Below are 15,183 nucleotides of genomic sequence, written 5' to 3' on the forward strand. Positions count from 1 at the left end.
ACTGTGGTAATTTTTTCACAATTTTCTGCGTTGGGTCGGTAAAGGAAAGGAGTTCCCTTTTTTGGTGATGGGCGGACTTTGGCGGGGAAATTTGTAATTTGTAACACTTCTGAACATATTGCAAAATATTTCATATTGTTGTGGTTGCTATTCAAAATAATGAGATCAAATGTAGTGTATTTACAGAACTTTTAAGCCTGCAAAGCTGCAAAAAATATGTATCGTGTAATTAGTGCTCCTAAGACATGTCAAGAAGAAGGGGGTCATAAGCTGAACGACAGCTGCCTCGACAAACGAAAGACTTTTTACCCCAACTAAGCTTCATATGGTATTTCCGCCTCATTTTTTATTGAAGTTATAATTAGATCCATATCCTCTGTTTTGAGAGCAGAGTGCCTGCTCTGAATTCTTTTGGGTAGGGACGGAGGAAAATCCTGGCAAATATGGATGTGTACTATCTGTCACATAAGCATCCACCACACACAAACTTTCGAGCAAGAAATGTGCAAATATCCGACACTAAATTTACCGCCACTTTTTTCACTATTTGCTGCAGAGGTGAGCACTGAGTTGGTTGCTAAAACAGCATCATGCCACAACTATGTGCCGGAAACTCGCTAGTGAAACTCTTCTCGAATTAACGCAAGTTGAGGAGGGACTTGCTCCCTCCCTACCAACAAACAAAAACTTACACTCAAAAAAAAAAAAAAAAAAAATTGACCCACACCCACCAAAAAAATTGTTCAAAAAAGGCCACCTCCTCCCAAATTTTCACTCGCGAGTAAATCCGTGCTCTGTTGTGCGACAAGCTGAGATGTAGAAACAATGTCCTCAAGTTCTTAGACGGCAGCACTCGGGTTGCAGATAAAGAAACCTTGTTGATCACATATAACGCGGTATGCGGCGCCAGTGTGGTCTACGAATAAGTGCAACGGACGGAAAAATATTCAATCTTGTCCGAATGCTGCCTTGGGAACTGCAACATGGCGCCTATTCATGCCTTCAGTGAACCACCATCTACATGAGGACAACAAACCAGAGTCAATACCACGGCAGCGGGTTCTTTGGTACCGGATTGACCTTAGTGTTTCGGTCAGCGGTTGCCAATCCAGCATCAAACCTATGCTTCAGCGTAGGTTTCATGCCGCTACAACAACAAATCAGATTAGTCCAAACTACTCTCGGGATGGTGCAGCCGTCTAAATTCCTACATGGCAAGGATGTATGACCGTGCCAAACATCTGGCCAGCAAGCGGCACAGGTCCGCACGACACACAGTACCTTTTCAACAGTCCTGCCAAACCTGCTCAACTAATTCGAGTAGCTTTGTGGCCACAATCCATCGAAGCAGCCAAATTCCTTAAACTGGAGATAGACCCAGAGCTGTTACTGTTACAACAACAACAAACATCGGTGATATGCAACAGATAATGCCTAGCCCATATGAGGGACTTCAGTAATGGGGACTCTTTGGCATTATACTGGGCGAACAGCCCCCATCGAGTCGTTGTCATCCGACAAACGGACAAAATGTGAACTTCTGACTTCGTCGGTGATAGTCAGTCTGATGTCAGATCAAAAACTACATGCTCTGCACGGTGATTAGTAGAAAGTGGTGGTTGCAGCAGCGTAGATGCATAGGTTTGATGCTGGGTTGGCAGTCGCTGGCCGAAACACTATGGTTTCGGGTCAATCCGGTACGAAAGAACCATATGCCTTGGGATTGATTAGTAGAAAGTTTAACAGTTTGTCAGACACAACCGGGTCTTATGGTCTGATAAATTAGGTAATTTTTCTTGGGTCGGATCATCTCCCGAAAATCGCCTTTAACAGCGGATCACTCGACTTTATGACCTCTGAAAGCCGCGCTTTCATCTACCATGAGAAAACTAATTGACCAAATTTCAGAGTATTCAACCGACCACAGCTTCAGAGAACTGCTCAAAACGTCTTATGTTTGGTTAGAAGAACGGGACACTGGGACACGCTACGCACCTTGCTGCTCGAAATTCTAAAATAATACCAAATTTCACGGCAGAGCCGGCAGTAATATCAAATGAACGTGATACGCTTTGACCAACTAATAGAAGCTAACAATAGAGATCAATATGTTGGTCACTTAGCATAAGCGGAAAAAGGTGGCCAAATGACTGAAGTTTTCCAACATTAGAGCCGATATTAGCAAACTGTGCACAACGATTAAGTCACTCTCGTATAGTGAGAGAAAGGAGGATAGGACTTCAGTGATGTTTGTTGATATAACGTTGACTGAGCTAAAGAGCTGTACAAGCTTTTTTAACCGGTAAGAGAAGAGTGTATGATCGTATAAAATCTCTTATCCCATAAACGTTGGAGTGACATTCAATAGGATGTATAAGTCACACAAAAATTCTCATAAAATATAGGAATGCATCGCTATGAGAAACTGTAGAGGTCTAAAGAATTTCAGACAACCCGCTGGATAATAAATGCCCAAGACCTTTATTATGATCCTATCCCATCCAATTATGTTTTAATTCTCTGAAGATGAGAGGATGCAACATCGGGTAAGTTGGTTTCAGAATGCAGCACTGAGGTGCTTGTTTAGACACTCCATTAATGATAACCTTCATGTCATAGGTTGGCCTTTGGCAATTCTTTAGAACCACGCTTTTGACTTCAGCACCTACCACTGTCTGTTTCATATTATTTTTCTAATTCAAACAATCAAAACGCAAATGTCTGACAGTGATGCTAAGAATTTAATTAAATTGTTTATATACTTTACGTGTGTAAATGTCATATGTACATGTACGATGGTCCGTAAAATGTGTGATTAAGACACATTTCCAATGCACACATCACATCTGGCGGCACATAACATTTATTTTAATGAATTTTAATTGATGTGATGGGGGCTCGTTTAGATTGACGTCTTATCAATCATATTGATCATTTTAGGTAAATGATATTTCCGGAAAATTGCACAATTTCATCTGAGGCATAAGAAGCCGGGGGAAAAAAGTGCTGTCGAACAGCGACGTTAACACCTTGTTCCTACTTTGGATCTTATTGCAGATAGTTGGGGCTTGCGCGGACTACTACATGCTATCGAACGTTATTTCAATTTATTTCAATTTTAATGCCCGGTCTTTCGATCTTAGGTCTGTATACTACATTTTATGTTAAAATAACAAATTGTAGCTTAAAAATATTAAGGACGGGATGCTAAACTACTCCAAAGCAAACAAAATACTGTGCATAATTATGAGTAAAAGGACTTTTAAATTGTACACATCCTTACAGAAACTTTTTTTAATTTAAAATGCAATGGGCGAAAAAATCAGACAAAGTCCGTAAGAGAAACGAAAGGTTGCAGACAAAATCTGTTGATAAATTTAAAATCCTCCTCGGTTTGACAATGGACCGAAGAATTTTCAAGCATAAAGTCCATTAAAAGTTGTTATTAAAACTCATCGATCTTGACCTACCTGCAAACAAAAGGCACATCTTCCCAAAATTTCACCGTCCTATCTCCATTTTTGTGGATGCTAGAGTGATTACCACAGACGGACGGACATGCATAGATCGGCTCAGAATTTTACCCTAATCAAGAATATATATACTTTATAGGGTCGCAAATGATTATTTTAATGCCTTACAAACGGAAAAAGAAACTTAATATATGCTCCATAATATGGTGAAGTGTATAAAAACCTAATTAATAAAAAAAACTGTATTATTGGGTTTTGACTACTCCAAATTGTGCCATGACAATTTTCTAAGTAAGAAAACATTTAAAGGAATTTGAACTACCTACTCCAATAACATTTATACATACGAGTTACATAATTAATGATTTAACAAACATCAATTTATTAAGGTATGTACAAGGTTATCGTTGTAATGAAAATATGAGCAATAAATGGGTAATAATTACCATATAATTAGGCTAAACTATGAGTAATTTAAAATGAAATACTCCAACATCCTCTTCCGAAATGTGATTGATGAAAAATTAAAAGTTTTTATGTTCCAAATATGAGGATAATAATAGCATTGGAATTCGAATATGAGGGTTTCGCTACGAAAAAGAAAGAAAATGAGCAAAAAAGTCATTTAGAAACATAATGAACAATAAGGGCCCAAGAACGTACCCTTAGGGCACACCCCTGAAGACTGGCAATAAACCCGCATGATTACCACCAGTATAAACATATCGATATCTACAAGCGAGATCCGATGCAATTAGAGAACACGAATCGAAGAAAAACACAAAATGGTGTGAAGAATAGGGTTACCTATTACAGGCAACATTATTTTAAGAATCTTTAGTGTTAGACCATCAGGACCAACTGCATTAGATTTTATCAAAGAAAACGAATCAAACATCTCCACAAGTCCAACAGTCCGAAACGAAAATTCACCAAAAGAGCTGACAAGTATTGCTGCTACCTCTCTGAAAAGAGGCAAATCATGAATTCAGTTGATCAACATCAACAGCGATCAATGTTTTTCCGGTTTCATTAAAACTGGTTCTTCGCCAGGTGGTTTTTGGCCGTCCTCTGCTGCGATTACCCTGGTGATTCCAACTCAGTGTTTCATGGCAAATATCATCAAAAGACTTACTACGGAGTGTGTGGCCGATCCAGTTGTATTTACGTCGTTTTATTTGTATGTTAATATCTTCTTGTTGAGCGAGTTGTAGGAGGTCTTCATTAGAGATAGTCCTTGGCCACCATATTTTTAAAATGTTGCGAAGACATCTATTGGTGAAAACTTGCAGTTTATTTTTAATTCTTTCGTTCACTAGCCAGGTTTCAGATCCATACTGTAGTACTGACTTGACGCAGGCATTATAAAGGTGCAGTTTCGTTTTTGGAGAATATGCATCAGAATTCCAAATATTTAGGCTGCAGTATGCACCTCTGGCTTTTTGAATGCGGATGTCGACATCATCATTTGCTCCGCCGCTAGGGTTGACGTTGCTACCTAGATAGCAGAAGTTATTGACATTTTCAATTAGTTTCCCGTTCAGAATGAATCAAGGGGTTTGGTTTGATTTAATCAGCATACTCTTTGTTTTTTCTGCATTTATGTGCAGTCCAAATTTTGCTGCTTGCTCAGATAGTTGATTGATTTTAGATTGCATATTTTCTTTTGTTGTTGCAAGTAGCACGATGTCGTCTGCATATTCCAAATCTTCGAGGTTATGATGTAGCCTTCATGGGATACTTTTGTTTTGGTTGGATGAATATGACAATATTTCGTCAAGTGTTGTTATGAAAAGGAGCGGAGAAAGCAGACATCCTTGTTTAACTCCGCTGATGGTTTTGAATGTTTCGCTAATTTTACCGTTGTGAAAAATTCTCATGGTTGAGTTGGTATATTGAGCTTTTATCAGGTTTATTATTTTGGTAGGGACACTTTTGTTCTCAAGTGCCTCCCAGATTTTATTTCTATTCAGAGCGTCGAAGGCTTTTTTCAAAATCGACGAATGTTAAATACAATGGCGTGTTGAACTCGTTGCACTGCTTGATTATTGATCGTAGACTATTTATTTGGTCCAGACAGGAACGGTTAGTTTGGGAAGACATTTATCTAGTGGATCAAGTATGCGGTTGAGTGTAATTCTGTTAAGGATTTGCATATTGTTGTTGTTAAAGCTATGCCTCTCCAGTTGCTGCAAAGTTTAAGGTCCCCTTTCTTAGGTATTTTTATAATAAGGCTTTCTTTCCATTCTGATGGAATCATTTCTGTTTCCCAGATTTTGGTTATTAGAGGCCTAAGTATTTCGGCGAAATATTCTGGGTCGCATTTGTAGAATTCTGCAGGCAGGTTGTCGATACCTGCTGCTTTACCATTTTTTTAATTGCGCTATTGCCGCTTTTATTTCGTTCATTGAAGGGGATATCTGAGTTTATATGTATATTCCGTAGGGCGGTTGTTGGTGTGGCGTTGAACTCTGTAGTTGTTTAACTCGGTAGCAGGTTCAGTAGCGCGATTAAGAATATGCTCAAAGTGCTCCTTCCATCTTTTGAGCTGGGCGTCTGCGACAATAGTTCCGTTTTTGTCTCTAACCGGTACATTTGAACTTTGCTTTTCCCCGAAAGTTTTCTCGTAATGTTAAAAACTTTTTGTAAGTCTCCACGACTTGCTGCTGCCTCGGCTTCGGCAGCCATACCATTTATAAAACTGCGTTTATCGTTTCTGGCTTGTTTCTTCACTTTTTAACAAATTGTGATAGTTACGCTTGTAATTTTGATTTTTCTAGGGAATCTTTTTCCGACAATAATTTCGTATTGACTTTACTCCTCTACGAGATTCCAAAATTCTTGGGATAACCATTCTTTATGCTCTTTTCGGGGGAAATTCACTATTTCAAAAGCAGTTTAACATAGTGCGTTTTTAATTTTCTTTCATTCAGCTTCTATGTTAATATACGATGCTTGTGAGATTTATTGAGAACCCGGTCAGAAAGTTGCGTTTTGTTTCTTCAGATTGAAGTTTGTTGGTATTATAAGGGCGGCGTTTCGGTTCTGCGGCTATGGATTGGCGTTTCTGTTTCCTGTGCATGATTTTAAGTTCAGCTATTAGGAGAAAATGATCTGAGGCGATGTCCATACCAATACCATATGTATTTAAAAGGGAATATATTTCTTTAGCAGTCTTTTCATTGAAGATCTTATGATCCGCTTTATCACACGCTTCGTCTTATTGTCATTTCTGCAATATCTACGCTAGTTTGCATCACTTGGCCTATGTAGATATGTCTTCCAGGACAAATCTCTGAGCGAAAGTGAATTTTTAATTTGAGGAGATTTAAACCAATCATCATTACGACCATTCATAATTAATTGCTGAGTTGCTTAATTGCTGATCAACATCATTCGCATTATAAAGACCAGAAAAATCACAGTTCTTCAAAGCACTTTGCAAAGCTTCGGGTGTCACAGCAGAGTACTCATAAAACTGCGGGACAACATTAGTATATCTAGTTCTAGACGAATAAGTATATCTAGTTCTAGACGTTGACATTGGCATTGCTTAGTCCAGAAACTACGCAATGTCACTTCAGAGCTTGTGAGAGACAAGAGTCGTTTGGCGGCAGCGGTTTTGCAAACTGATCTGCAAAATGCACGGCGTATGCCGCTTCCCTACTCTTACTGATTTTCGTGGGGTGGATTTTGATGGAATCAAATCCATCCTGAACCGAAGTTCAGTTTTCGCTCTCTAAAATAAACCTCCCCAACTGAATCAACTGCTACTCTTAAAACCATTCCTCCATCCTCGTTACAAGGGGTAAGGCTAATAACGATCCAACCGGATGTATTGAGGTTTGTATTTTGCAACTCCAGCATTCTCAACAGAAGTCCTTTATCTACTGTGAGTGGGAGAAACCATGCTGGAAAAATGCTTCTGGGTGGTACCTCAGTTAAGGAGAACGCAGAGTGCACCAAACCATTCACCATCTGCAAAATGAAATCTCGCGATTTCTTTTTTAGACAGTTTATGACCCTGACACACTTTTGTAGGTAGCCGCTGCCAATCTGTCGATCCCCCATGATTTGCCATCGCAGACAATAGCAGTCCGAATACCGGCAACTTTCGCTAATTCTCTCGTCAGGGTAAGCTCTGTCGATGATTGCCAACTGAAGACCGTCATCGGTTTCCACTGGGCCGATCTGGTATATGCCTTGACCATGATGATGCGTTCTCTGTACTTCGTTTTTTCTCCTTTGATTGATGGGTTAACCAAACGCGAAGTCATCGTCTTCTTAGGTGAAGGTTGTGGACCTTCGAAAGATCGAACGCGCTTCACAGATTTGTGCTGTAGAGCATTGTTCGTCCTTCCAGATAACGATGGTTTCTCGGTTGGCCTAACCACCGGTCCTTCCGCTTCTCATTTGCCATTTGGAATAGAATCGGGCTTTGAGGCAGATCCCTTCACTAAATGACCCCCATAGCGGTGTCAGTTCGTTTTGGGGTACACACAATAACCTTTTTCACTTTCTTCTCGCTCGGGTTCGGTTTTGGAAAAGGGTGGAGTCGAACTCCACCCTTCTACTTTTTTGCTCGTCACCTTAAGAGTTTCCGGATTGAGCAACTACTTGGTTCGGGAAGAAGATTCTTTCCACCTTGAGCTCGGGACGAGATGTGTGTGGGTAATTTTGTGAAATGTACGTACAAAGTTCAGCTTGTTCCTAACGAAGTAGATCTCCCTGCCCGAATGTATGTTCGCATCTCATCCTACGAACTTGAGGAGATACAATACAGCACGTTTATAGTGCCTTGTATCTGATGCTTCACGGGCAGGTACATCCTTAGAGTCACTAGTTGTTGTTGGTGTTTTGTTGGATTCCCATCGTCGGCCAGCGTTTCAGTGGCAGTCTTCTTTTGAAACTTTTTGTCGGAATGCGCCGACATAGGACCAGTCGGAATCAGACATGCCTCCGGTTGAGCATCATGGTCCATACTCTCTTCATTAGATACACATCTATCCTCCCTAGTAAACTTGGCCGGAATCATCGTGGTGTTCAGCTCATCATCAGTAAGGGGCAGATTGTGTAGTAATTCCTCCGCGAGTATGTCCCCACTCTGCTTGTCGGGGACAAGCCTTTACAGCCAGGTCGTGGAGTTCCCTACTTTGTCTCTCTAGACTATCATGGATAGTTTTAAGGATCTCATCTATGTCCTCCCCGCCTACAACTACGGTCCTGTCAGCCGTAGACTGGTTTTCGCCAGTCTGGTCTAATTCGTGTTCCATTAAAATTTCCTCATCGTCTCTTTTCCGATTAAACTTGATGCACTTTTAACAGGTACAGCTGCAGGTGTCAAGGCATCCATACCTAAACCAGCCGGATCACAATCACTTGATCTAAACAACACATGGCTGGTACTCTCACCAACGGTTGCCGCCGTTACTGGGTTATTATCACCCTGCACCGTAGCTTTATACCTCTTATTTTTCCTTACTTAATTTTTTAAGAAACTACCCCGATTTTGGTCTGCGACGTGCGGAACCAGGTCCCATTTTGGTTGCCCTCGGCAATCCCCTTCCCATCTGCCAACCGGGAATACTCGCCCAGTATGAGAATAGCAACTCCCCTCGAGCAAAATTAAAACACTGTTATTATGTTTTATTGATATAGTACAAGTCATAATTATGACAGTTCCATGCTTTTTTTCTTTCGTTTGTTTGTTTTGACACTTTGTACTACAATTTACTATGTATGTAGGATAGTTATGATGGGGTTACATTTATACAATTCTATAGAAAAAATGCAAAAATAAAATTCGAATTTAAGTGATGACGATTGTTAGACTAAGTACATACATACAAACATTGTATACATACATATACACATATACATAAATTAAAATTATTAAAAAAATAGATTACAAAATAAATAAGTAACAATATGAAGAGAAAAATGGGAAAATTTGAACTGCAGCCAACTTCAAGCGAATTGCCAATGAATGGTTTGATAACTTGTTGGTAACCCTTGCAATTGGCAAGGCTACTTGAAATCGATTTATCGATTGCACACTACAGTTTACGATCGATAATCAAAGAGTTAGAAGACCTATAACTAAATGATATACAAATATATTTTAGATAAATTAGAAAATGAGCGACTAATACAATATAACTGTGAAAGAGGATGACAATAAAGTTGCTGTTGTTATAATTATTAATTAAAATACAATTTTACATATAAATACAAATACATTTACATATAATACTATACTGGGAGACATGGAGTTCATCATACATCATATTCTAATAGGACTAAATTTGGGGAGAAGGAAACATGAGACAAGCGACAACATCGGAGATCTCTCGATCCCTATTCATTCAATTCTAATTCTAATTGCTTGCCTCATCGGTATCAACATCTTGTATATCTTTCAGTTTATTTTGTTGATTCTCAGCTGTTGCCTTTAAGAAACTTTGCATCATGGCATTATTGTCGATCACCAAAATCGGTGTACAACCATCTTTAAGATGTTCATTCTGTGATTCGTACATTTCACGTGATATACTGCGTGTAAAGGAGAACCGCAGTGATTTGGTTCGGGTAAGCTTCTTTTTGATTGGTGGTTTGCCGGTAATCGGTTGTGGTTCGGATAGAACCTTTTCCGGTGTTGGTGGCAGTGATGAAATTTCCATTGTGGCATCGCGTAAAATATCTTCAGCAAAGGCTTTAATTTCCGTCCAGGCATCAACTGTAAAAGGAGAAGAGAAACATTTATCAAATACTGCATTTGAACAATAATTTAAATTTTAAATTAGAACACATAATGTTGACGTAGCGAACAGGCTTTTGCAGTCGGCCCATGTGTGGAATGTTTGAGTTAGAATACGAGATGTAATATAGGCTGCAGACTGACAAGCATGTGTAGCGGGTTGACTTGCCAGATGTCAGATAACTAAGTGTTTTTATGGCCTCTCCATAAGATTTATGTCAGAGTTCGTACAAATTTGAAGAAGAGGTGTAGTCTTACAAACTATCAATTAATTGTGCTTCAGAATGAGCCGGCAAGTATGCCGCGTTTAGCACACCTTCCGGTGTTCTCACAACGGCGTACTGAGGTACCAGTTGTGTTCAAGAGTTTGACCCTGTTCAACGCAATGGATTGGTGCGGAAACCATCTAAAATATCAGTCTTTCGATGGCTCAAACAGCCGGTTGCAACTCCACATTCAAGCCGTAGACTCTACTCGGGATTTGGGTACAACTACCACGATAATCCCACAGAGGGGCCGACACCAGACCAAACGACCTAGGGGCAACTAGTACTCGTGTCCCAGAATGAAGTCACTGGTACGTAACCAACAGGACTACTGGTGGCACACAGAATGAGACAGACGGCAGCAAGAATTGAAGATGAAGTAGGGATACCTCTTGGTCTCATCAACAGGGCGATTGAGAAGCCTAATGAACCCCTGGTGGTCCACAGAATGAGACAGATGACAGCAAGAACTGAAGATGAAGTAGAAAGAACTTTTGATCTCATCAACTGGGCGATTGAAAAGGTTAATGAAACCCTGGTGGACCATAGAATGAGACAGACGACAGCAAGACTTGAAGATGAGGTAGAGAGACTTCTTGGACTCATGAACTGAGCGATTGAGGAGTTTAATGAAACCTTGTTAGCCCACAGAATAAGGCAGACGACAGCAAGAAGTGAAGATGATTAGAGAGACTTCTTGGTCTCATAAACTAAGTGATTGAGAAGTTTAGTGAAACCCTGGAGTAGTGGAGAGACTTTTTGTTCTCATCCACTGAGCGATTGAGGAGATTAATGAAGCCCTGGTGGCCACAGAATGAGAAAGACGGCAATAAAAATTGAAGATGAAGTAGAGGGACTTCTTGGACTAACTAACTGAGAGATTGACGAGTTTAATGAAACCCTGGTGGGCCACAGAATGAAAAAGAGGACAGCAAGAATTGAAGATGAATTGGAGAGACTTCTTGGTATCATGAATTGGGCGAGTGAGGAGAGATAGAAGGTAGCAAGTATTGAAGATGAAGTGGAGAGACTACTTGGTCTCATCAACTGGGCGATTGATTAGAGTAATGAAAACCTTGTGGCGTACAGAATGAAACAAAGGACATTAAGAATTGAAGATGAAGTGGAGAGATTTCTTGGTCTCATCAACTGGGCGATTGAGGAGATTAATGAAAGTGTGGTGGTGTACAGAATGATGCAGACGTCAGCAAGAATTGAAGATGAAATGGAGTGACTCCTTGGTCTCATCAACTGGGCGATTGAAGAGATTAATGAAAGTGTGGTGGTGTACAGAATGATGCAGACGTCAGCAAGAATTGAAGATGAAATTGAGGGACTCCTTGGTCTCATCAACTGGGCGATTGAGGAGGTTAATGAAACTCTGGTGGCGTACAGAATTAGACAGATGGCAGCAAGAATTGAAGATGGAGTAGCGAGACTTCTTGGTCTCATCAACTGGGCGATTGAGGAGATTAATGAAAGCCTGGTGGCGTACAGAATGAGATAGACGGCATCAAGAATTGAAGATGAAATGGAGTGACTCCCTGGTCTTATCAACTGGGCGATTGAAGAGATTAATGAAAGTGTGGTGGTGTACAGAATGATGCAGACGTCAGCAAGAATTGAAGATGAAATTGAGGGACTCCTGGGTCTCATCAACTGGGCGATTGAGGAGGTTAATGAAACTCTGGTGGCGTACAGAATTAGACAGATGGCAGCAAGAATTGAAGGTGGAGTAGTGAGAATTCTTGGTCTCATCAACTGGGCGATTGAGGAGATTAATGAAAGCCTGGTGGCGTACAGAATGAGAAAGACGGCATCAAGAATTGAAGATGAAATGGAGTAACTCCTTGGTCTCATCAACTGGGCGATTGAAGAGATTAATGAAAGTGTGGTGGTGTACAGAATGATGCAGACGTCAGCAAGAATTGAAGATGAAATTGAGGGACTCCTTGGTCTCATCAACTAAGCGATTGAGGAGGTTAATGAAACTCTGGTGGCGTACAGAATTAGACAGATGGCAGCAAGAATTGAAGATGGAGTAGCGAGACTTCTTGGTCTCATCAACTGGGCGATTGAGGACATTAATGAAAGCCTGGTGGCGTACAGAATGAGATAGACGGCATCAAGAATTGAAGATGAAATGGAGTGACTCCTTGGTCTCATCAACTGGGCGATTGAAGAGATTAATGAAAGAGTGGTGGTGTACAGAATGATGCAGACGTCAGCAAGAATTGAAGATGAAATTGAGGGGCTCCTGGGTCTCATCAACTGGGCGATTGAGGAGGTTAATGAAAGCCTGGTGGCGTACAGAATTAGACAGATGGCAGCAAGAATTGAAGATGAAGTGGAGTGACTCCTTTGACCGGCAGCAAGTGTTGAAGATGAAGTCGAGTGACTTTTTGGTCTCATAAACACGGCGATTGAGGGGATACAGACGGTAGCAAGAATTGAAGATGAAGTGGAGAGACTTCTTCGTCTCATCAACTGGGCGATTGAGGAGATTAATGAAAGCCTGGTGGCGTACAGAATTAGACAGATGGCAGCAAGAATTGAAGATGAAGTGGAGTGACTCCTTTGACCGGCAGCAAGTGTTGAAGATGAAGTCGAGTGACTTTTTGGTCTCATAAACACGGCGATTGAGGGGATACAGACGGTAGCAAGAATTGAAGATGAAGTGGAGAGACTTCTTCGTCTCATCAACTGGGCGATTGAGGAGATTAATGAAAGCCTGGTGGCCCACAAAATGAGGCAACCGGCAGCAAGAATTGAAGATGAAGTGGAGAGACTTCATGGTCTCATCAACTGGGCGATTGAGGAGATTAATGAAACCCTGGTGCCCCACATTTGCAATGAAGTAGAGAGACTTTTTGCTCTCATCAACAGGGACATTGAGAAAAGATTAATGAAACCTAGTCTGAAGAGTACCATGAGGAGGTTTATGAGTACGTTTAAAGTCAACGAGCTGCAGTCTCGAAGCAGGCGGCAGCAGAAAATAAAATGGCAAACGAGAAAACGCTTCAATTGTTTAGTCCATATCTAAATTAGGCAATTTTCTTGCGGCAATTGTCAGATTGTCGGTGAGAGAGAATGTTGAGAGACAAAGGGTTATCATATGCCTCACCTCTCTCTCCATCAAATTGAAAATTGCCGCAAGGAAAATTGCCTGATGTAGACATGGACTTACAAAGAAAACTGAGTTGCGGGAACCAGTTATGCGAAGGAGGATAGAAACAAATAAATTTCCCCATATAACCATGTCATGGGAGGAATGAGAACGAGAGAAGACCCTTGAAAGAGAAATCCGGCAATAGGAGTTGGAAAAATCGGACCGAACAATGGAAGGAGCCAATATCGTACTAAAACGAGAAGGTATATACAGTCAAGATTGTCAAGACTCTACAGGAGCAAGTCAAAAATGCTTCGCGGAGGGGCTGACGAAACGAAGGTAGCGAAGGAAAAATTAGTGAGTAGAGTGACTCCTTGGTCCCATCAACTTGGCGATTGAGGAGTTTAATAAAACTCTGGCGTATAGAATGAGACACCCGGCAGCAAGAGTTGAAGATGAAGTCGAGTGACTTTTTGGTCTCATAAACAGGGCGATTGAGAAGATTAATGAAATCCTGGTGTCCCATAGAAAAAGACAGATGTCAACAAGACTTGAAAATGAAGTTGAGTGACTTTTTGCTCTCATCAACAGGGAGATTGAGAAAAGATTAATGAAACCTAGTCAGAAGAGTACCATGAAGAGATTTATGAGTACGTTTAAAGTCAACGAGCTGCAGTCTCGAAGCAGGCAGCAGCAGAAAATAAAATGGCAAACGAGAAAACGTTTCAATTGTTTAGTCCATATCTAAATTAGGAAATTTTCTTGCGACAATTGTCAGTTTGGCGGTGAGAGAGGATGTTGAGAGGCAAAGGGTTACCATATGCCTCACCTCTCTCTCCATCAAATTGACAATTGCCGCAAGGAAAATTGCCTGATGTAGATATGGACTTACAAAGAAACCTGAGTTGCGGGAAACAATTATGCGATGGAGGAAAGAAACAAATAAACTTCCCCATATAACCATGTCATGGGAGGAACGAGAACGAGAGAAGAACCTTGAAAGAGAAATCCAGCAATAGGAGTTGGAAAAATCGGACCGAACAATGGAAGGAGCCAAGATCGTACTAAAACGAGAAGGTATGTACAGTCAAGATTGTCAAGACTCTACAGGAGCAAGTCAAGAATGAATCGCATGGGGCTGACGAAACGAAGGTAATGACGCGGTGACGCCCGTAAAGAATATGGAAGTTTATGTCAAGGCAATGGAGTGCGCCATGACATCGTAAAAAAACGAGAAGGTATATACAGTCAAGATTGTCAAGGCTCCACAAGAGCAAGTCAAAAACGCATCGCGTAGGGCTGACGAAACGAAGAAAAAATAACTAGCGGCTAACCATGAAGCAGAAGCACGCGGTGACGCCAGTAAAGAATATGTCAAGACAATGGAATACGCCACGACATCGTACAAAACGAGAAGGGATATGCCGTCAAGCTTCTTAAGACTCTAGTAAATTTGAAAAATGCTCTGTGTGAGACTGAGGAAACGAAGATAGAAGAATTACTAGCAGCTAGCCAAGAGGCAGAACGCGCGGCGAAGGCTATTAAGACTATTAGTACAACTGAAGGTAGTTGCCTTGA

The 15,183-nt window shown here is 40.8% G+C and overlaps 2 protein-coding genes across 4 annotated transcripts in view; one reads left to right on the top strand and one right to left on the bottom strand.

The window, feature by feature from the left end:
- Window positions 1-15,183, top strand: part of Rpp25 (ribonuclease P protein subunit Rpp25) — a 153,387-nt gene that overhangs the window by 1,448 nt on the left and 136,756 nt on the right. The gene's annotated exons all lie outside the window — the stretch shown is intronic.
- Window positions 9,113-15,183, bottom strand: part of Tdc1 (Tyrosine decarboxylase 1) — a 28,977-nt gene continuing 22,906 nt past the window's right edge. The window contains exon 5 of the mRNA XM_073989095.1: window positions 9,113-10,209. Coding sequence (XP_073845196.1) covers window positions 9,851-10,209 — 359 coding nt within the window. The 3' untranslated portion in view covers window positions 9,113-9,850. The remainder of the gene's footprint in view (window positions 10,210-15,183) is intronic.

This window comes from Musca autumnalis, unplaced genomic scaffold (assembly GCF_047663935.1).
Source record: "Musca autumnalis isolate F117 unplaced genomic scaffold, ASM4766393v1 scaffold_5, whole genome shotgun sequence".
Classification (NCBI taxonomy): Eukaryota; Metazoa; Arthropoda; class Insecta; order Diptera; family Muscidae; genus Musca; species Musca autumnalis.